Below are 21,468 nucleotides of genomic sequence, written 5' to 3' on the forward strand. Positions count from 1 at the left end.
GTGTGTGTGTGTGTGTGTGTGTGTGTGTGTGTGTTTAATGTTGTAAAATGAAAGGTGTCAACGTTAGGGAGATTTGCATAGCTCAGTGAACCAATATTTCCCAGTATAAGATGTTACAAAATTGTGCCGGGGTAAATGCACATTCAAAGTGCAAGATTCAAAGTGCAAGATAGACTAATGGTTAATGTTACGGAGTATAAAACATTCTTAGATAGGGTTTTAGATTTCACATTGCAGCTAACCTTTAAGAAACCCCACTTGTTGAACTTTAGTGTAGTATCAAAGAAGAATCTAAACGGGTTATTAAAATATTCCTTTTTCCAACAACATGTCTCTGTGAAGCTGGATTTTTTTTTCATATACTTCAACCAAAACAACATACTGTAACAGATTGAATACAGAGGCAAGTATGAGAATCTAGCTGTGTTCTATTAATCTACACAGTAGAGAGATTTACAAAACCATAAAACAATGTCACTCTTCTATTTTTTTTTGTTTTAAAAAAGTAGTAATTTTGGTGGCACCTGGGTGGCTCAGTCGGTTAGGCATCAGACTTTGGCTCAGGTCATGATCTCACAGTTCGTGGGTTCGAGCCCCGCGTTGGGCTCTGTGCTGACAGCTCAGAGCCTGGAGCCTGCTTCAGGTTCTGTGTCTCCTCTCTCTCTGCCCCACCCCTGCTCATGCTTGCTCTCTCTGTCTCTCAAAAATAAACATTAAAATTTTTTTTTAATTAAAAAGTTATTTTTATAAAGTATATTAATATGCAAAGAGTATTGTTTTATCTAAGTAAATATTAAAAATTTTCTGTCCTATTTTCTAACATGGTAAATATAAATAGATGTAACCCACATATACAAAACCTCTTTTGCATCCAATAAATTTTAAGAATACAAAAGGGGTCCTGAGCCTAGATGTTTGAGAACCAGTGTACTGGAGAAAAGTTATTCATTAAGCAGGCGGGAATGGGGTCTAAAATCTAGTCAGAAAAGTAGAGGGGAAGGTTTTGAGAGAGGGAAAGCAGAGAAAGATCTGTGAAGCATGTGAAGTAGAAAGATTGCTAGGGTAGGAAATGAAAAGTCACTTTGGGCTAGAGATGGCTTACCTTGCATGAGGTCAGTATTTGCAAGAGTTCTGTAACTTGAACCCAGATATCTTCCCAGCTTTTATGTGATAGAAGTGAGCTGTTATGAGTTGATTTGTGGATCATAAGCCCAGTTCAGCCCAGTAATCTGATTAGAGTGGTAAAGTTTGTGGTGAAACAGTCTTTGGGAACATAAACTTGCTAGAGTGTAACAGATTTTTACCACCTGCTTCATTTCCCATAACTCCCTCTCATACTGGATCCGGAAAAAAGTTCTACCTGACCCTATCCTATGTAATCATTTACAGCATGATACTGGAGCTCAAATATATGATCCTCCCTTATTTTGTATTGCAGAGGAGGAAAGGTACTTAACTCTACTTTTTTATTTCAGAACTGATTCTATATGCTCATCCATTCATCAAGGTTTGCTTTTCCCTCCCCAAAGCAGGGAACTGTGTGGTCTGCATAGCAGTGTCAAATCACCAGTAAACATGGCCTAGATTATTGTGAGGGGTGGGACATGTGGCTAATTGTCTGATCAGAGGTAGATTTACCGAAGAGCTAGTGATACCTACACTTCAGGGCCCCTTACATGTGTAGGCCCCTTTTCGTATTTGTAATGTTGAATCTTTCTTAAAACAACAACAACAACAACAACAACAACAACAACAACAAACACAACAACTATCTAATGGCATAAGTTTCAGGCTTCACAAAATCTAGTTCTTTTTTTTTTTTAATTTTTTTTAATGTTTATTTCTGAGACAGAGAGAGACAGCATGAGCGGGGGAGGGGCAGAGAGAGAGAGGGAGACACAGAATCAGAAGCAGGCTCCAGGCTCTGAGCTGTCAGCACAGAACCTGACGTGGGGCTCAAACTCAAAAACCGTGAGATCATGGCCTGAGCTGAAGTCGGTTGCTCAACCGACTGAGCCACCCAGGTGCCCCCACAAAACCTAGTTCTGAGGGGTTCTGTGTAAGGGTCTAGGGGATCTAGGAATTAGCTCTAAATACAGTGTTGGATGAGTAGGGCAGATATAAGGAAGGGAGTTTAGTGGTGATACTTGAAAAAATACACAGCATTGCTTTCAAAGCATTTATTCAACTACTAGCTCAACCTATAGTAATACTTAATCAAATTTAAAAGAATTTACAGGACAACGTTTTAATCTCTTTACCGTGCAGTATGTATTCTCAGCACCAAGAAAGAGCTTTTTCCATATAATAAGTTAAAAGCCATTCTCACTGAGCTTCTCTTCAAAGAGAAGTTCAGCAATGTTTGTACTTTTCAGACTCTCAGGTTCTAAATGAACCTTAATGTTTATTAAAGCCTAAGACTCAGGAGCATTTTACCGACTCTTAGCCTTCTTTTCTTCTGGACTGTTCAGCTCTTTTCTCCAGAGAGTCTTCTCCTATTTGCTTTCCCAATTATTATCACGTAACAGTAAAAGCAGTGGCAGTGGTACAGCGCTGTGCTACCCACTCAGCATACATTGTCTGTATGAGGGCAGAGACTTGGTATCCTTATTTTACAGATGAGAAAACAGTCTGAGAGAAGGTAGGTAACTTGTTGAAGGTCACACAGCATAGAAAGTGCCAGAGCTGAGAGACTCAAACCTTGGTGTTTTGATGGTAGCATCTTTACTTGTTTCATCTTCCTGCTGTCCACCACATAAATACTTTATAATGAGAATCTGAAAAAATTCCAACACAAAATTCTGATGTCCTAGGGCCTAGAAGCTATTTTTTTTTAACAGTGTAATGTTTTATTTTTTTTAGACTGGGTGTTGGGTACATTGTTTTATTGTTATTATTTATACATATTTTATAAGCATTCTTCTTATGACTGTAAAATACTTTAAAAGATATAGAAAAGAATAACTACTGTGTTTATGAAATACATTTTTTATTAATGCAGTTCTAGCAGTAAAAAGTACAAAGCAAAAAGCCCCATAAATATGGCCACCCAGAAACACATATTAAGTGATAATCATTCCAAAGTAGTGTTAATGTTTATGTACAGAAAGGATAGAGAGATAGGAGAGAGATTATTAGGATTGTTTTAGTTAACTAGTGTGTATAACAAACTGCCCCATATCTCGGTGGCTTATAACAATAAAAAATAGTTATTTGCTTAGACCTAGAAGCTCTTTAAAGATGGTAAAACAGTTGGTATCCCAGCCAGTTTCAGAACTGCCCCCACTGCCATTTCAATGGCTCTCGGGAAGAAAACCAGGCATTAACTATGTACATCACTAATTATGGCCAGTGTTGTTTCATTCCTCAGGATGTGTGGTTCCATGTGGCTGGCACAGGTGGACACTTCATGAAAACTCTTTAATCCCAGTTTCTCTTTTTGCCTGGCTCAGGTATTTGGCTCGAGTAGGGGAGCTTGAAGCAACCAACACTGAAGACCCAACTCTAAATTACGGACTTGTCGTGGATTGTGGCAGCAGTGGCTCCCGGATTTTTGTTTATTTCTGGCCAAGACATAATGGCAACCCCCATGATTTACTGGACATTAAGCAGATGAGAGACCGCAACAGCCAACCAGTGGTTAAAAAGATCAAGCCAGGTACTATTTGGCATGTATTTTGTTGTCAGTCTCTTTACCTGCTACAGGCATGAAAGAGGAGAGAGTGAAGAGGCAGAAAGAAAGCTATTCCCTTTTTTTCTTGCGAGTCTGGATAATGGGAGAGATCTCATTCATTGCTGTTCCCGTCCTCTCACATAAATAAGTGTTTAGGACCTTATGCAGAACTTTATGGAGTATCAGTCTTCTGAATCCATGTGATCTGCTTTTTAAAGTATTTTGTCTTACTTAAGGAATCTCTGCAATGGCCGACACTCCAGAACATGCCAGTGATTACCTTCGTCCTCTGCTGAGCTTTGCTGCTGCTCACGTGCCTGTGAAGAAGCACAAGGAGACCCCTCTTTACATCCTGTGCACAGCAGGCATGAGGCTTCTCCCTGAGAGGTGAGATAGGGGGTCTGAAGAACACAGGAGAATGGGTGGCATGAGAGTTGCCAGGCTGATTCCACATGTTATTCTTTGCAGTCCCCTGGTCTGAAGGTGGGCTATGGGTGCACCATGCAGAGTTCACAGGTGGCACTGGAAGACTCCTGGCTCAAAATAGAGCAAAGCCACCCCTGCACGCAGTTACTTCACAGTCTGTTCAGGGCTTCATGTCATTTGCTTCTTTGGGATCAATATCTATCTGTGATGGCTGTAATGATTCTTAGTTTTTACTGAGGGGCAGTGGTGATGGTGATAAATTTAGATCACTAGAAGGGGAGCACAGTTAACAGAAGGGTTGTAGGAGGTTGACCTGAGCAACTGGGTACCTGGGGGTCGGTAGGAAGGAATGCTGCTCTCTCCTTAACTGCCTGGTCATGGTGCTCCTTTACAAAGCTCAGTCTCCATTGTTTTAGAACTGTTTTTTTCAGCTTCATCCAGTCAAGTCTTTTCCACTTGACCTTGGCAATTTAGCCCAGTATCTTGCCACCCAATCCCTCTTTCTTCTTTGGAAGAAGAGGAGGAAGAGGCAGTGGCTATACTTAGGTCAGACACATTCTTGTTTGTAATTTCTCCCCTTTGACACTTCCCTGGCCCCTTCACACTTATGGTCATGGGGTGGGAGTGAGCTCCCTTCACTTTAGAATTCATTCTTCTGGAATGTTCAAAGTCTCATAGGCAGCAGGTATTTTTTGTTAGGTTAGATATTTTTTTCTTGGTAAATAACAGTTCCCTTTTCCAGAAAGTTTTATTTTGTATTCTTGGCCAGCAACAAAAACCTTGGCTATGCAGGTAGGGCTTTGTGCTGCTTATGCCAGACGTGCAGGACAATGTAACATATGTCCACAGTTCTTTCAATGGGCTTCTTTCCTTCTCTTTAGATACACAATTACTGGTTTACTATCTTGTCTGCTGTTGAGAAGCAGATTATTTTATATAACCATTTGTTGAAATGAGAGACCTATTTTAACCCCTTATTTTCCCATACATCTTGGCCTTTAAAACACTTTTGTTTTGGGGTGCCTGGGTAGTCCAGTCAGTTGAGCGTCTGACTCTTGATTTTGGCTCAGGTCGTGATCTCATGGTTCTTGCAATTCAGCCCGTGTTGGGCTCTGTGCTGACAGCATGGATCCTGCTTGGGATTCTCTCTCTCCCTCTCTTTCTGTTCCTCCGCTGCTTGCACTCTCTCTCTAAATACATAAACTTAAGAAAATTTTTTTGGTTTTGTTTTTGGGGTGGCTAGATGGTTCAGTCAGTTGAGTGTCCGACTTTTGATTTCAGCTCACGTCATGATCCTGGGGTCATGGGATTGGGCCCCGCATCAGGCTCTGTGCTCAGCGTGGGGCCTGCTTGGGATTTTCTCTCTCTCTTTTCCTCTGTCCTTCTCCCTCTCTCATGCGTGCTTTCTCTTAACAAAACAAAACAACATTTGTGTTTTTTAATTTTTAAAACCAAATTTTAAAATATTATAGCTGCAGTAAAGGAAAAATAAACAACAAACTTATATCCCTATTGCCCTATCGAAAGTGTTTCATTTTGTCATATTCCCTTCTCTCTGTACATATCTCTGTAATTTCTACAAAGTTGTTAACCGTACTACACGTGTAAGTTAGAATTTTTGATTCTGACATAAGTAATAATCATATAGTTCAGAATTTAGAAACCCTGGGAAGAGTATAGGTGACACAGTGGGTGCCACATCACAGGCTTGTGAGTGGTCTGAGGTCAACACCAAAGAAGGGGGATGAAGGCCACAGAAGAAGTTGATGAGGGAGTCAAAAAGGCAGAGCCGACCAGGAGGGTGATGGTTTGGCCCCCTTTTGTGGGTCTGGAGCAAAAGAAAGGATTGCCTCATCTCCTGATGTCACTCAGCATTGACATTGTTTGTCAAAGAAGTTTCTATGCAGACAAAACCCACTATGTAACTCCATTCCATTTGTCTAAGATGTTCACTGTCAGCATGGAGGCTCCGAATATTTGTATTTTTTTTTTTATCTTAAGAATTTGTGAAGAGCTTGTCTTTTAATTCGTTTTCTGATCACCTCTTCTAAATAATGCCTATATCTATCCTGGGCTTATGAAATCATTGCTACCTCTTGAGGCAGCTGTAGTTGTTGACATAAATATAGCCATCACTGTAAGAACCTGTTTTGTATAATTAATGCTCCACTAATATATTAGCATTTGTGAGCAATATTCAAAATGGGTTTAAATCACCTGGACTATATTTTGAAATGTGTTATCACTAGGTTTTATTTCTTTGTCAAAGGCCTAGACTAACAATTTGTTAGACTAACCTCTTTTTTGTTTTGTAATGAAAATGCCTTTAAAAAGAAATTACAAAGGTAGTATAAGGTGACATTTAAGGGGGAAAAAACTTTTGTTCTGGAAAATTTCAAACATAATAAAAATAGAACAGCATAATGAATCCTTATTTTCTCAGCCCCCAGCTTCAACAGTTATCAGCATTTTGCCACTGAAAGTTTTTTGTTTCTGTGGGTTTTTTGTTTTGTTTTGTTTTAAAGCTTATTTATTTATTTTGAGAGAGAAGTGCGAGTAGGGGAGGGGCACAGAGAGAGAGAGAGAGAGAGAGAGAGAGAGAGAGAGAATTCCAAGCAGGCTCTGCACCATGAGCACACAACCCAATGCATGGCTCCAACTCACGAAACGTGAGATCATGACCTGAGCCAAAACCAAGAGTCAGATGCTTAACTGACTGAGCCACCCGGATGCCACTGAAAGTTTTTGTTTGTTTTTTTGTTTTTTTTAAATAAAGAAACAAATTGAATTTTAGGAACAAAAGTTCTATTCTGTGCAGTACATGAAAAAGTTTTTTGTTTATTGTTTAATGTAAGTTGGGATCATATTGTATGTACTGTTTCATAACCTATTAGAACTCAAAATATGTTGGACATCTTTTCATGTCAATACATATAGAGTATAAGTCGACCTCATTTCTTTTAACATCTGTCTAGTGTTACATTATATGGATATGACATAGATTATTTAACAGGTTGTCACTTTTTCATTTTTATAAAGCTGCAGTATTCGCTTCCTTTTTGTATTCTTATCTGATGATTTCCTTGCAATAAATTTCTAAAAACGTAACAGCTGGTCAAAAGTTAAGCACGTTAAAAATTTGGATACAAAGTCCTGGATTGCTCTCAAAAAGATCATACCAGTGGGGCACGTAGCTGGCTCAGTTGGTAGAGCATTGACTCTCGATCTCAGTATCAGAAGTTCAAGCCCCACATTAGGCATGGAGCCTACTTAATTAAAAAAAAATTTTTTTTTAATGTTTATTTATTCTTGAGACAGACAGAATTCAAGTGGGTTAGGGGCAGAGAGAGAGGGAGACGCAGAATCTGAAGCAGGCTAGGCATGGAGCCTACTTAAAAAAACAAAAAAAGATATACCAGTAATTTACATTCCAAACACCAGTGTATGTGGGTGCCCATTTTTCCATATTGTCCCCCAAATCAGCAAGCCCTCTTTTTGTTTATTTTAAGCAAATAGCCAATTGGAAACATATCCAATAGGGAGAGCAAAATAATCCCTCTTGTTCTCCATGTAAAATTCTTATTGTAAGAATTTAATATGTATAACAACGAGCTATTTTAGAAATTGTATTTGACAGTATATTGTAAAATTATTACTTTGTTTTTCCTTTTTTTTTTTACAAAATGTTTATTTATTTATTTTGAGAGAGAGAGAGACAGACAGAGAAAGTGAGCGTGCACAAGCTGGGAGGGGTAGAGAGAGCAGGAGAGAGAATCCCAAGCAGGCTCGATGCTCAGTGCAGAGCCTGATGCAGGGTTCGATCTCACAACCATGATATCATGACCTGAGCTTAAAGAAAATTATTACTTTAAATATATTCTTTACTTTTAAATGTTATCATTCTTCACTAAGTCATGCTGAGCCAATAGAATATTTTTCTAATGAGTTATTTTAAAGATCCAGGATAGTTGCTTTTGTTTTTAACCACTTTCTCTAGATTCATATTATTACTTCTAGCTTTGTTTCTTTGCTTTTCTTTAATAATACTGATAGCATAAAACTTGAGAGGAGAAAATAACCCTAGATACTAAGATTCAGACTTTGTCCCCAAATTGTTATAACCTTTGGATTTTGATCCTGATTTGGGTTTTTCAAATGATAAGATTTTTATAAAGAAACAAAACCCCAGCCCTTGAAATATATAAAAGGAGATTAAAAAGTTCATTGTCAGTTTTGTAAAGGATATTAATTTGTGGATCTAACAGTGCTTGTTGTGTGGTAATATGAGGTGTTGTTTCTGTATTGTGTAAGATCTGAGGATAAGATTGTGTTCCTTAGTCTGACAGCTTCCCTTCATAGTAGTTAGGAATCATGCAATTATGAAACTGTGCTTCCTGCCACTTATATATACTCAGCGTTGTGAGAGGCACAGAACTGTGGTCTCATCTTTTAATACTATTTGAATTATAAAATTACACAAAGAAAAAGTATTACTAGTATCATATTGCCTTTTAAGTGGAAGGATATACTTTGGAGGCAGTTTAAACCTTTAAAATCAAGTGAAGTGCCAAAAAGAAGCATGGCTCAACTAGTGGATGGACTATGTGAGCAATGAGGTAGAAGTGCAAGTTGAAGCTAATTGTGAGAAGAGTGTTTAACGATTAACTTTTATATTTTTGTTCTTTCTTGCAGAAAGCAGCTGGCTATCTTGGCTGATCTGGTGAGAGATTTACCTCTGGAGTTTGACTTCCTCTTTTCACAGTCTCAGGCAGAAGTGATCTCTGGGAAGCAGGAAGGTACTGGGCCTTGAGGGGTGCACTCCTTCAGCTCCTAGCCAATCATGGCATAGTCTCTCTGCTAGGGGTGCGGTTAGGATTACTTTATATATTTGATTTTTATTTTTCTTCGGGTAATTTTCTTGATTCTGTCATATGTTTTTTTTTTTAAATTATCATTTGCATATTCTGCATTGGTGTCTGTTATAGATTGCTGCTTCTGGAAGTCATATATTTATATTTATTTTTAACTTTGTGCTAAGTACTGTGTTTATAAGAACATATTAGTATTTAGTGATGATTCCAAGTGAGTATTTGGTTAGCTAATTGTAGTTTTCAAAACATAAGTACTTTTAGTCTACTCTTACTTAATTTCCACGAGTAACTTCTATAATCACTAACACGCCAATAAGCAAGGACCAACCAGTGACAACCACTAGCCAAGTTCCATAACTATATAACGCTGCAATTCCCATGGCCTCTTCACTAAAAAACCCTGAATCACCTGTGTCATAAATCACCCAATCACCCGCACCATTAAACTTAAATACAACCTCAACCTCATCTTCTTTTAAAATATAACAAGCAGTTAATAATTCTGCTAACACCCCGTACTGGGGGTTGTACTGAGTTTGCCAAATTCTAATGTAAAGCAAATTATTAAAGTAAGGGGAAATGTTAATAGGGGATGATCATTATTTACTTTTCTTTTGTTATGGGCTCTCCTTTTATTGCGTTTATTTTTTAAATGTTGATTTATTTATTTTGAAGGAGAGGGAGCAAGCAGGGGAGGAGCAGAGAGAGAGGGGGAGAGAGAATCCCAAGCAGGCTCCATGCTCAGTGCAGAGCCCAACTCAGGGATCCATCTCACCACCATGAGACCATGACCTGAACTGAATCCAAGAGTCAGAAGCTTAACAAACTGCATCACGCAGGCACCCCCCCCACCTTTATTGTATTTATTATGAAGTACTGATAATTCCCTAAAAGCTTGCACTGCTGGGTTTGTAGTTTTGAGGTAGAATTGAATATATGTTCTCATGTGGCCCAAATGTGGCCTACATGACAAATTATGTTTCCATTTCTTGAAAAAGAGAAAATCTTCTGTGCATTCTGAATTTTTTTAAATGTTTGTTTATTTTTGAATAAGAGAGACAGAGTGTGAGTGGGGTAGGAGCAGAGAGAGAGGGAGACACAGAATCCGAAGCAGGCTCCAGGCTCTGAGCTGTCAGCACAGAGCCTGATGCGGGGCTTGAACTCACGAACCGTGAGATCATGACCTGAGCTGAAGTCAGACGCTGATTATCAACTGAGCCACCCAGGTGCCCCTCTTCTGTACATTCTAGTTGCAGTTCACATAAAGGAAAAGATTTACCTTTTCAATTTCAGTATTGCATTCTCCAGTTCTAAAATTTTCATTTGATTCTTTATGTTCTCTTCCTTTGCTGAGACTTTCTATCTTTCTGTTCATTGTAAGACTGCTCTTATTTCTTAGTTATATAGCTGCTTTAGTATCTCTGTCTGGTAATTCTGACATCTGTGTCATCTTGGGGTTGGCATCTTTTCCCTTAGGAGTTGAGATTTTCCTAGTTCTTTTCATGCTAAGTAATTTTATATTGTATCCTGGACATTTTGAAAGTTATACTATGAAACTGGGTCTCGTTTCAATCGTAAGGAAAATACTGACTTTTGTTTGTGTTAGCAGGGAGTTGACCTGGTTAGGTTCATGCCTCAAGTTCTGACCTGCCTTCTGTGATTGTAGTGATTCATTTTTCAAAGCCTTGTCACTGCTATTTGGGTTTGTACCATTTGTGTGTCACCCAGTGGTCAGTCTAAAATCTGGGCATAGTCCATACAAATGGAGTGTCTAGCTAGTACGGTTCTCAGAGCCTTTGGTATATTGTTTATGAGATCCATGCATGTGTTGCTTGGCTGTGAGCCCAGGAGTTCATACATCACTTTTTTCCTTACTCTCTGTGATCTCCCCAACACTTTCTGGTTCCCTGGGGCTCACTTTCATGGTCCTCCAGTTAGAAAGCCAGGGCTTTAATTTGCCTACTCTGCCATATATTTCCCATGATTGCATCTGCATCCAGGGCTAAATGGTGGAGGACATGGAGAAAAATCAGCAATAGGGATTTTCTTCAGTTCTTAAGGCTATAGCTCCTCTAGTCAGAGAAGATTCATATCCTTCACAGTTTTAGGCACCTGCCCAACTTCTACCTCTGCTGTTGCAGGATTGCCTGGGGTAGCAGAGAACAAAATGAAAGGAAAAAAAACCAAGGGATTTTCCTCCATTCTTTCGGAGCCTTTGGGGTCTCTTTTAATGCTCCTTGGACCAGAAAGCAAGGCCTTGAAGTTCTTTCCCTCCACACCTGGATGTCCTTTTGTGTTTCAAGCTGCTTTTGAGTCCAGGCCGGGCAATATCTGAGGGGAAAATATGGGACACTCACTACAGGTTTGGTGGTACTTTAACTTCTGATCTCTGACTCAGTGTGCCTCTTATTATTTCCTTCCAGAGTTCTCACAAATCTGCTCCATATATTCCATGCAGTTTACACTGTGTTCGGTGGGATGACAGGATAGAGTGTGCTTACCTCCTCTTGCCCAGAGCCAGAATCCAAGATGCACATTTTTTACATTTGTTTTTGCACATTAATTTAGAAAACGCAAATTTACACATTAATTTAGACAATGCAAATCATTTTAAAAGGGAAAAGCATCACAAGATAAGAGATTTTGAATTCATACACTAAGAGTATGGAATAAAATACTATCATCACTTTTTTCCTAAGAAAAGGAGGAAAAGAACAGCCTGGGAGAGGTGTATACATGGCATAGCAATAGAGAATTAAGCATGGGCTTTTATGTTTCTTACCTAGGAGTTTATGCATGGATTGGAATCAACTTTGTTTTGGGAAGATTCGACCATGAGGATGGTGAGTAATGTTGTCATCTTAAGACAGTTCTAAGGACTGAACGAAGGTTTATGTTGTAACCTATCAGTGTAATATAAGTGCCACATTTGAGTGATTTTTCTTTCTTTTTTTTTAAAAGTAAAGATGCTTCATTTTCCAGTTCTACTTTCCCTTCTTTTATTTCTTTTTAAATTTTTAATATGGAAAGTTAGAAACATTTACAGAAGTAATAATAAAATGAATTTCCATGAGCCCATTACTCAGACTCAACACTAATTAGTGGTTGGTCAGTTTTTTGGCTCCACCCTCCCTCCATACAACACAGGTTTTTTTCCTTTTGGATTTTAAAAAGCAAACCCCAGACATATCATTTTATCTTCTTGTACTTCAGCGTTTATCTCTCACCAATGAGGAGCTTCAAAACAACTGAAATATCCACAATGCCATTCTTAAATTTAAAAAAGTTAACAATTTCTAGTATTGTGTAACATCTATCTAATACCCAGGTAGAGACTTCCTTTATTGTATCAAGAATATTTATTTGTAATTGTCTTGTTAAAATCAGAATCTGAACAAGGATCATAATTACATTTGATTGATAAGTTTCTTTATAACAGCTTTCCCCCTCCCACCTCTTTTCCTCAAATCATTCATTAAAAACACAAAAAAAAACCTGGCTCACTTGATAGAATGAAATTACCACATTCTTAATTTGATTGACTGAATTTTTGTGGGGTCTTAAACATGCTTCTCATCCCTCCTTATGTCTTATAAATTGGAGATTAGATACAGAAGCTTGATTAGACACCGATTCAATTCCTTTGGCAAGAATAAATAATAAATAAAGATTGGCACTAAGTGTTTCCTACTACATCACCTCAGAAGTTTTATAAGGTCTGCTTGTCCCACTTCAGTCACGTTAAGACTGATCAGGTTTCAGGGTTCAGGTATTGTCAGCCTGATCTAATCTATTATGAAAATTCTCCAGCCTTTTCACTTTTCACTTAATGGTTATAGTAGCCAATTGTGATTGTTGTTTAGATTCGTTTTTTCATTAGAGGTTGCAAAATAGTTATTTTTCTAATTCCTTCATTTCTTCTGCATTTAACAGTTGGGGTTTTTATGTAACAAAATTTTCTTCATTAACTATTTGATTATCCTGGAATACAGTTCTAAATGGAAAGACAGGATAGATCTTTCATTCTTTCATTTATCAAGTTTTTGATTAATGAGTTGATGTCCTAGCAACTTCCAAAGGTAACTAGTGAAGTTTTTTTTCAGTATCATTATGAGTTTGTAGATTTTAATGTGTTTGATGCATCGTAGTCCATTGCATCATCATTCTTTTCAGTGCTCAAATTACACCATCATTGGCCAGTTGGAGCACCTATAGGTTGGCTTCTGTACCTTTTAACATCCCAATAGTCTTTTATATTTCCCTTGCTTTTTGGCACACTAAGGTATATTCCATGCTTGTCTTGTATTTTTTCTACCTTAGACCTAGCATCGGACATTTTTTAAGGAGCCCTGGTTTCTTTTATTGGAAAATGATATTTAGAGACCATGGATGCCAGGAGTGCTTATTGCTCCTAGATTATCCTTACTTCTAGGCCCTTTCAGTACAGAGCTAGAAAATATGTATTTTTAGAAAGAGAAAAAGAAATCATGATAGTTCCAATTCATATTTAAGATTATAAGGTTATACAAAGAGGTGAAAAATCCATACACTGAAAACTGTAGAAAACTTATGAAAGAAATTGAAGAAGGCACACAAAAAAAATCGAAAAATATTCCATGCTCCTGGATTGGAAGAACAAAGATTGTTAAAATGTCCATACTACCCAAAGCAATCTAAATATTCAATGCTATCCCTGTCAAAATAACACCAGCATTCTTCACAGAGCTAGAACAAACCATCCTAAAATTTGTATGGAACCAGAAAAGACCCCGAATAGCCAAAGCAATCCTGATAAAGAAAACCAAAGCTGGAGGCGTCACACTCCTGGACTTCAAGACATATTATAAAGCTGTAATCATCAAGACAGTATGGTACTGGCACAAAAACAGACCCTCAGATGAATGGAACAGAATAGAGAACCCAGAAATGGATCCACAAACATACGGCCAATTAATCTTTGACAAAGCAGCAAAGAATATCCAATGGAATACAGTCTCTTGAGCAAATGGTGCTGGGAAAACTGGACAGTAACATGCAGAAGAACGATCCTGGACCACTTTCTTACACCATACACAAAAAATAAACTCAAAATGGATGAAAGACCTAAACGTAAGACAGGAAGCCATCAAAATCCTAGAGGAGAAAGCAGGCAAAAACCTCTTTGACCTCGGCTCCAGCAACTTCTTACTCAACATGTCTCCAGCGGCAAGCGACACAAAAGCAAAAATGAACTATTGGGACCTCATCAAACTAAAAAGCTTCTGCACAGCAAAGGAAACAATCAGCAAAACTAAAAGGCAACCGACAATGGGAAAAGATATTTGCAAACGACATATCAGATAAAGGGTTAGTATCCAAAATCTATAAAGAACTTAGCAAACTCAACACCCAAAAACAAATAATCCAGTGAAGAAATGGGCAAAAGACATGAATAGACACTTCTCCAAAGAAGACATCCAGATGGCCAACTGACACATGAAAAAATGCTCAACATCAGTCATCATCAGGGAAATACAAATCAAAACCACAATGAGATGCCACCTCACACCAGTCAGAATGGCTAACATTAACAACTCAGGCAAGACTGCAGAGAAAGGGGAACTCTTTTGCACTGCTGGTGGGAATGCAAACTGGTGCAGCCACTCCGGAAAACAATATGGAAGCTTCTCAAAAAGTTAAAAATAGGACTACCCTATGACCCAGCAATCACACTACTAGTTATATATCCAGGGGATACAAGTGTGCTGTTTCGGAGGGGCACATGCACCCCAATGTTTATAGCAGTGCTATCGACAGTAGCCAAAGTATGGAAAGAGCCCAAATGTCCATCAACAGATGAATAAAGATGTGATACACACACACACACACACACACACACACACACACACACACACACATATACAATGGAGTATTACTCAGCAATCAAAAAAATGAAATCTTGCCATTTGCAACAACATGGATAGAACTAGAGGGCATTATGCTAAGCGAAACTAGTCAGAGAAAGACAAATATATGACTTCACTCATGTGGAATTTAAGATATAAAACAGATGAACATAAGGGAAGGGAAGCAAAAATAATATAAAAACAGGGAGGGGGACAAAACAGACTCTTAAATACAGAGAACAAACTGAGGGTTGCTGGAGGGCTGTGGATGAGGGGATGGGCTAAATGGGCAAGGGGCATTAGGGAAGACACTTGTTGGGATGAGCACTGGGTGTTTTACATAGGGGATGAATCTATAATCTCCTAAAATCATTATTGCACTATATGCTAACTAACTTGAATATAAATAAAAATAAATTAATTTAAAAAAGATTATAAGGTTGTTGCTTAATATTGTTGAGTTTATACCTGTATGTTTTTTTCTTTTATGCTGAGTATTTGTTCCTAAACATATTAATATAAACATTTATTTGCTTTACTTCATAACACGTTTAATGGCTTAAAAAATTATTATCAATAAGACTACTACAATGCAGTTTAAGATATTTATTTGCTTCTGTTGTCAGTAAGATACATACTATAAGGGATATAGTAAAAATGTTACTTGAAAGAATTCTCTGTAATACATAGTTGATACAGTGAGATTAATTTATTTCAGTTTGCTCTTCATTTTTTAAGGGATTTCTATTTTGATTTTTTTTTTCATTTTTGATTTGTTTTTTAATTACTAGGCCTTTTCTTTTCCCTTATTTATTTCAGAATCAGATGCTGAGGGTCCCCAGGAATTGGCAACAGGGCGCAGAAGGACAGTAGGGATACTAGATATGGGAGGAGCCTCTCTCCAAATTGCTTATGAAGTTCCTACCTCAGCCTCTGTCCTTTCTCCGAAACAGGTATTTTACCTTTTAGGGATATTGGGTTGCTACAAATGCCAGTATTTGGGAAAGAAGGTCACTGTTTTTTGACTTAGACCAATTTGCATGGGTCCAAATATTTGTTCAGATACTCACTAGCTTACATTATCTTGGTTAGGTTACCTCTCTGAGCTTTAATGTCCTCCTGTATGAAAAGAGAATAATAATAGTATCCACTTCATGAAGTTGGGAAGATGAAATGACACCATGTGTGTAAAGCACTTGACAAACTTTCCAACATGTGCTAAATGTTTAATGTATTTTAGCAGTTATACTCCCTGTCTCCTGGGACTGCTAGAAGATTAAACATGATAATTCATATAAAGCCCAGAGTACAGTATTTGGTACATACTTGCTCATTAAATGTTATTTCCTTTCCCTTACTTGTGATTCCATTCTTGTGCTTCTAAATTCCTTACCTGACTAGAATGTAAAGAATATATGTATCTGAGGAAAGAGTTTTATCATAGAGAGGAAAAAGAGCTGCAGACAGTTTTTAAACACCTGTTGTGTGCAAGGAATGAGACATATTGTACTGCCCCAAAAACTTATTATAATCTATCAGTGAAGACAGCCTGTGATAACAGGCAGACTATGGAAGTACTAAAATTTGATCTAAACCAGGGTTTCTCATCATTGGCACTATTGACAGTTTGAGCTGGATAAATCTTTGTTGTCGAGAGCTGTCCTGTGCATAATATGATGTTTAGCAGCATCCCTGGCCTCTACCAGATATCAGTAATGTCCCCACTCTACTCGTCTACTACATGAATGGGAGTCATGCTGGCTTCCTGGAAAGTAAGGTATTTACCTGGGCCCTGGATGATAAGTAGGCTTTTGCATTTGAAGGTTGAGGAAGGCCACCTTTAGGGAGGAAATAGTATGTACAAGGGCACAAAGAAAGCAGCAAAGAGCTCAGAATGTCCAAGAAACGTTGAATAGCCTGTTGTAGTATAGAATTTTCCAGTATAGTAAGTCTAGGAAGATAAGATGAAGTTAAATTGTAAGGAGTCTTGGGTGCTATGCTAGGGAATTTCACTTTTATTTCTATAGATGGAGGAGAATCAGCAAAGGTTTTTGAGTAGGGCAGTCATATGGGCCTCAGTTTCATCATCTATGAAATAATTAAATTCTGAAGGTCCTTTTCAGTTCCATTATGTGACTGATAATAGATCCAATCTGTTTTTTTAGGAAAATAATTTTGTTGTCTGTGTGAGAAAGAAATGTAGGTCAGGGAACCTTGGGTAAGAGGTAATAAGGGCTGAACTAGGCAACGTAAGTGGAAATGGAATGGAGGGCACAGATCTCAGGGGTATTATGGAAAAAACAAAACAAAACAGTGTAATGTAATGGTGTGGGTAGGGCAGAGAGGGATACCGAGTGATGCTGAGGTTCCCACCTAGGTACCTGGTAGGGTAAGGAATTCAGTCACTGAGAGAGACCCCAAGGTAAAGGGTGGGTTGATGCTAAGCAAATGAGTGTGGTCTGGAGGTTTGGGTGAGAACAATTTTCTGGTCTCTAGCCCAAGTCCTTGTAACCAATGAATTCAGTTTTACGTATGATGAATTTGAGATCTCTGAGGAGCATATATGCCTAAATATCCAGCAAGATTGTTGGGAATGTGGGTTTAACAATCAGAAGGGGTCTGTGCAAGGGTTGGAAATTTGGGGAACGAGGTTGTAAGACATTTTAGTCTTTATTTGTTAGTATGTAGTCAACAGGTAAAATGAAGGCATTGTTCTGGTAAGTGGCACTTATCCTTAAAGTCTTAAATAAAGGACTTTTTTGTTTGTGCAGATTTAGAAAGCAACACTAGTATAGAAAGTATACTTGCAAGCAGCAAGTTAGATGTAGCCTGGTAATATAACGGTCTTACAGATGGATTTTAGGGCTTGGTAAATAACAAAAGGAACAATGAGACAAAGTACAATAGTGCTTTAAAAAATATAAGTAATCCTAAGTGCCTAAAGTGTTTTTTTTGGTACAATTCACAAAGTTGTGCACATTCAAAAAGTAATGCAACCACCACTATCGAATTCTAGAACATTTTCATTACCCTGAAAAGAAACCCCACATTCATTAGCAGTCACTTGCCATTCTCCTCCCTCTAGCTCCAGCAACCACTAATCTGCTTTATGTCTCCTGTGGATTTGCCTCTTCTGAGTACTTCACATAAATGGAATCATACAATATGTGACGTTTTGTGTCTGGCTCCTTTCACTTAGCAAAATATTTTCAGGGTTCATCTCTGTTGTAGCATGGATCAGAACTTCATTTCTCTTCATGGTTGAATAACCATATGACCATGCCATATTTTGTTTATGCATTCATCAGATGATGGACTTTTGGATTTTTGTTTCCAGTTTTTGACTATTATGGATAATGCTGCTGTGAACATTCACATATACATTTTTGATTAGTCATACTTTTCAGTCCTCTTATATATATACTTAGTGAAATTGCTGGGCATGATAGCATTTTCATTAATTAAAAATAAATACATTCAAAACAATAATTTAATTTTACAACAGTATGTACAAATGTATGTTACATTAAGCACATTAGAATGTGGGGGTAGGAATGGGGGTGAGTATGAGGATAAAAGGAAGTAAATAGACAAAACAGAAATGGGGCTTTGCCATGGTAATGAGCCGTGAACTGAGGAGTATGATTAACTCAAACCATGGACTGAAGTAAAAAAAAAAAAAAAAAATAGACCATCTTTTCATTAGAGGTACTGTAAAATGGAACTTTCCCAGTCCTAGTCCCTGTCATAGGATACATTAAAGCTTCTTGAATAGAATTGTAAAAACCCATAGAATAGGTCTCAGGATGATCTTCCAAATTCCTGAAATTTATTTTTATCAAAAGATTTTTTCTTTCCTGATGATAAAAGTAGTACATTCTCATTTTGGCAAACTGGAGAATCTGAAAAGTACATGCAAGAAAATGACATTATCTGTAATGATTCTGCCTTGTATAGAACTACAGATCCTGTTGTTGTCTCTAATTTGGTATTTAGTCTCTGTACTTTTTTGTTCAGGCTTGTCATTTTGTGTCTTTGTTGAAAATAATGTTATGAGAATGAAAGAATGCTATAAGGTATTTTAAAGGGTAGTTACAACACACGAAGACTGGTATATTGGTAACGTCATAGCTCTCTGTAAATCAACCAAAATGAAAATTCCCTTTTTTCTCTTTACATTGTATTATAGGAAGAAGAAGCAAAGATCCTGCTGGCTGAATTCAACCTGGGCTGTGATGTGCAACACACTGAACATGTGTACAGGGTTTATGTCACAACCTTCCTGGGTTTTGGAGGCAACTTTGCCCGGCAGCGCTATGAAGATCTTGTGCTGAATGAAACCCTTACCAAAAATAGGTACTTTGGACATGGGGATCTGTGCCTCTGAGATAGAATGTTGTCAGGGTGCAGATATTAGGAAGAAATACTCATATTCTACTAAGATAGGTATGTCCTTGCTTCCTCCTCCTTCCTGACCACTCTCGTCAGTGGGGTAGTGTCACTACTAATAGAGACCCTCCATTGGTATTCCCACTTGGTCTAGGTTAGGGTGCATTCTGGTCTTTGCTCTTAGGACTCAGAAAAGTATAGCAGCTTACTATGGTGATCTCTTGCTGTGTCCTTTTTCAGAAATGGTATCACAGGATAAGTGAGGCTAAGTTATTAATTTACAATGTGCAGTATAATGTAGTTCTTAGCAGTTCCCTCTTGGTAGAAGACATATTTGCATCTTACGTGGGAGTGAGGTTCCATAGTGCGCATAAAAGATAAAAAGCATATGAAGTTAGAAATAATCTTCACATTGTTCTCTCATTAAGTCCAGAATAGCCAGTTTTTCCTGCAGCGTGGACAGATCACTGATTCTTCATTTGGCTACCACATGAAGTATTTAGACCATAATGTACAAATAGTTGTGGGTTTTTTTTTTCTTTAGTATTTAAAATTATTGTATCACTACGTACGTTGAAGGAAGTATAAGACAGCAGAGGTTTTTTTCACCATAAAATTACTTACCCCATTTGTTTTGCTAGAAATACTAACTTGAAGAAATACCGCTATTGTATTAATTACAATTATGAATACGGCGATTTGTAATAATTGGTCCACAGCAGTTGTCTTATTTGGGACCATAATAAAGAAAATACTGTCTCCTGATTCTTTTTTGTTTTTGTAAGTCTCAACTACCAAGAGGTCAAGGTGTTTTAGGAGACTCCTGTTATACCAGGTGATGGACGAATGCCTTAAAACAAAGCAGTGTGTTTGCATTCTGAAAATACTCTTCAGTCTGTACAGATGTTGCTTGGGCTGTGGAGCTCAGATCGCTCCTGCTGGCAGTCCAAAGAACAATTATGAAAGTTTTACACCAGTTTTGCTGTGTTCCATCTTTGCTAGCTGCTATGTTTCCTTTTCCATTTCCTTCCTTTGTCGTTCTGCTGCCCTTTTCTCTTTGTCTGCTGTTTCCTGCCTCAGAACTTGCCAGGCTGTATCATGGCTGCCACCATGCATCAATATGTGCATTGGTATTTCTTGCCAAGTTCCTAATTGAGAAGACTGATCATTCATCTTGTGTAGCTGCTACTCTACTAGAGAAACCCATGCTTCCTGGGATGTCAAAATGTAATGGTTCTTTCTTCTTTTTTTTTTTTTTAATTTTTTTTTCCAACGTTTTTATTTATTTTTGGGACAGAGAGAGACAGAGCATGAACGGGGGAGGGGCAGAGAGAGAGGGAGACGCAGAATCGGAAACAGGCTCCAGGCTCCGAGCCATCAGCCCAGAGCCTGACGTGGGGCTCAAACTCACAGACCGTGAGATCGTGACCCGGCTGAAGTCGGAGGCTTAACCGACTGCGCCACCCAGGTGCCCCGGTTCTTTCTTCTTAATATGACTTTCTGAGTTTTTTTTAATAGTTGGTGTCACATCCTTAAAATAGGCTCCAGTTGTTCCAGAACATTTTGTTGTGTTGCCACGTTCCCAATTCCTCCTTCAGTCTTTACATCGTGGAGGCTTCTTCATCCCAGGAAGTCCACCCTTCAACGTCCGTCTGTTTAGGAACTGATGAATAATTAACTGCAGTTGACAAAGTTATTTGGTCTCCACTAATTTCTGTCCTCGGCCAGATTTAATCTCTTCAGGAACGGGAATATTGTTGCTGGGCAAATGCAGACTTGAAACAGCCAGAACCACGTAATGGCCAAGATGGGGATTAGAACTTGCCCCAACCTGTCCCTCCCCACGTGGGGCCAGGCAGGTCCTTCCTATGGCCAGCCGTTGTCACTGACCACTGACACATCCTTCTCCTCAGGAAACTCCTCCAACCTTCTCTCTTTACCTTCTCCCAGGTGTTTTGCTAAACGTTAGAACCACACTCAGTGTGGTGAGATCTTGGCACTTCTAAGAAGCAGTGTAATGAAGACTAGATTGAGATCAGCAAATTAATATCTCTAGTTTCACTATACATTGGGAAATATACATGTTGATTAAAAGGTTGAACAAAATTTGATCACTGCCATATTTCTCTCCTTATCTTCCTCCTGCCTCCCTTCCTTCCTTCCATCCATCCATCCATCCATCCACCCACCCACCCACCCATCCTTCCTTCCTTCTTTCCTTTGT

The 21,468-nt window shown here is 38.3% G+C and overlaps 1 protein-coding gene across 1 annotated transcript in view; it reads left to right on the top strand.

The window, feature by feature from the left end:
• ENTPD7 (ectonucleoside triphosphate diphosphohydrolase 7) overlaps positions 1 to 21,468 on the top strand; it is a 45,112-nt gene that overhangs the window by 16,666 nt on the left and 6,978 nt on the right. The window contains exons 4-9 of the mRNA XM_011287480.3: positions 3,453 to 3,658; positions 3,910 to 4,060; positions 8,792 to 8,895; positions 11,757 to 11,813; positions 15,675 to 15,808; positions 19,045 to 19,211. Coding sequence (XP_011285782.1) covers positions 3,453 to 3,658; positions 3,910 to 4,060; positions 8,792 to 8,895; positions 11,757 to 11,813; positions 15,675 to 15,808; positions 19,045 to 19,211 — 819 coding nt within the window. The remainder of the gene's footprint in view (positions 1 to 3,452; positions 3,659 to 3,909; positions 4,061 to 8,791; positions 8,896 to 11,756; positions 11,814 to 15,674; positions 15,809 to 19,044; positions 19,212 to 21,468) is intronic.

This window comes from Felis catus, chromosome D2, assembly GCF_018350175.1.
Source record: "Felis catus isolate Fca126 chromosome D2, F.catus_Fca126_mat1.0, whole genome shotgun sequence".
In the NCBI taxonomy this organism is placed as follows: domain Eukaryota; kingdom Metazoa; phylum Chordata; class Mammalia; order Carnivora; family Felidae; genus Felis; species Felis catus.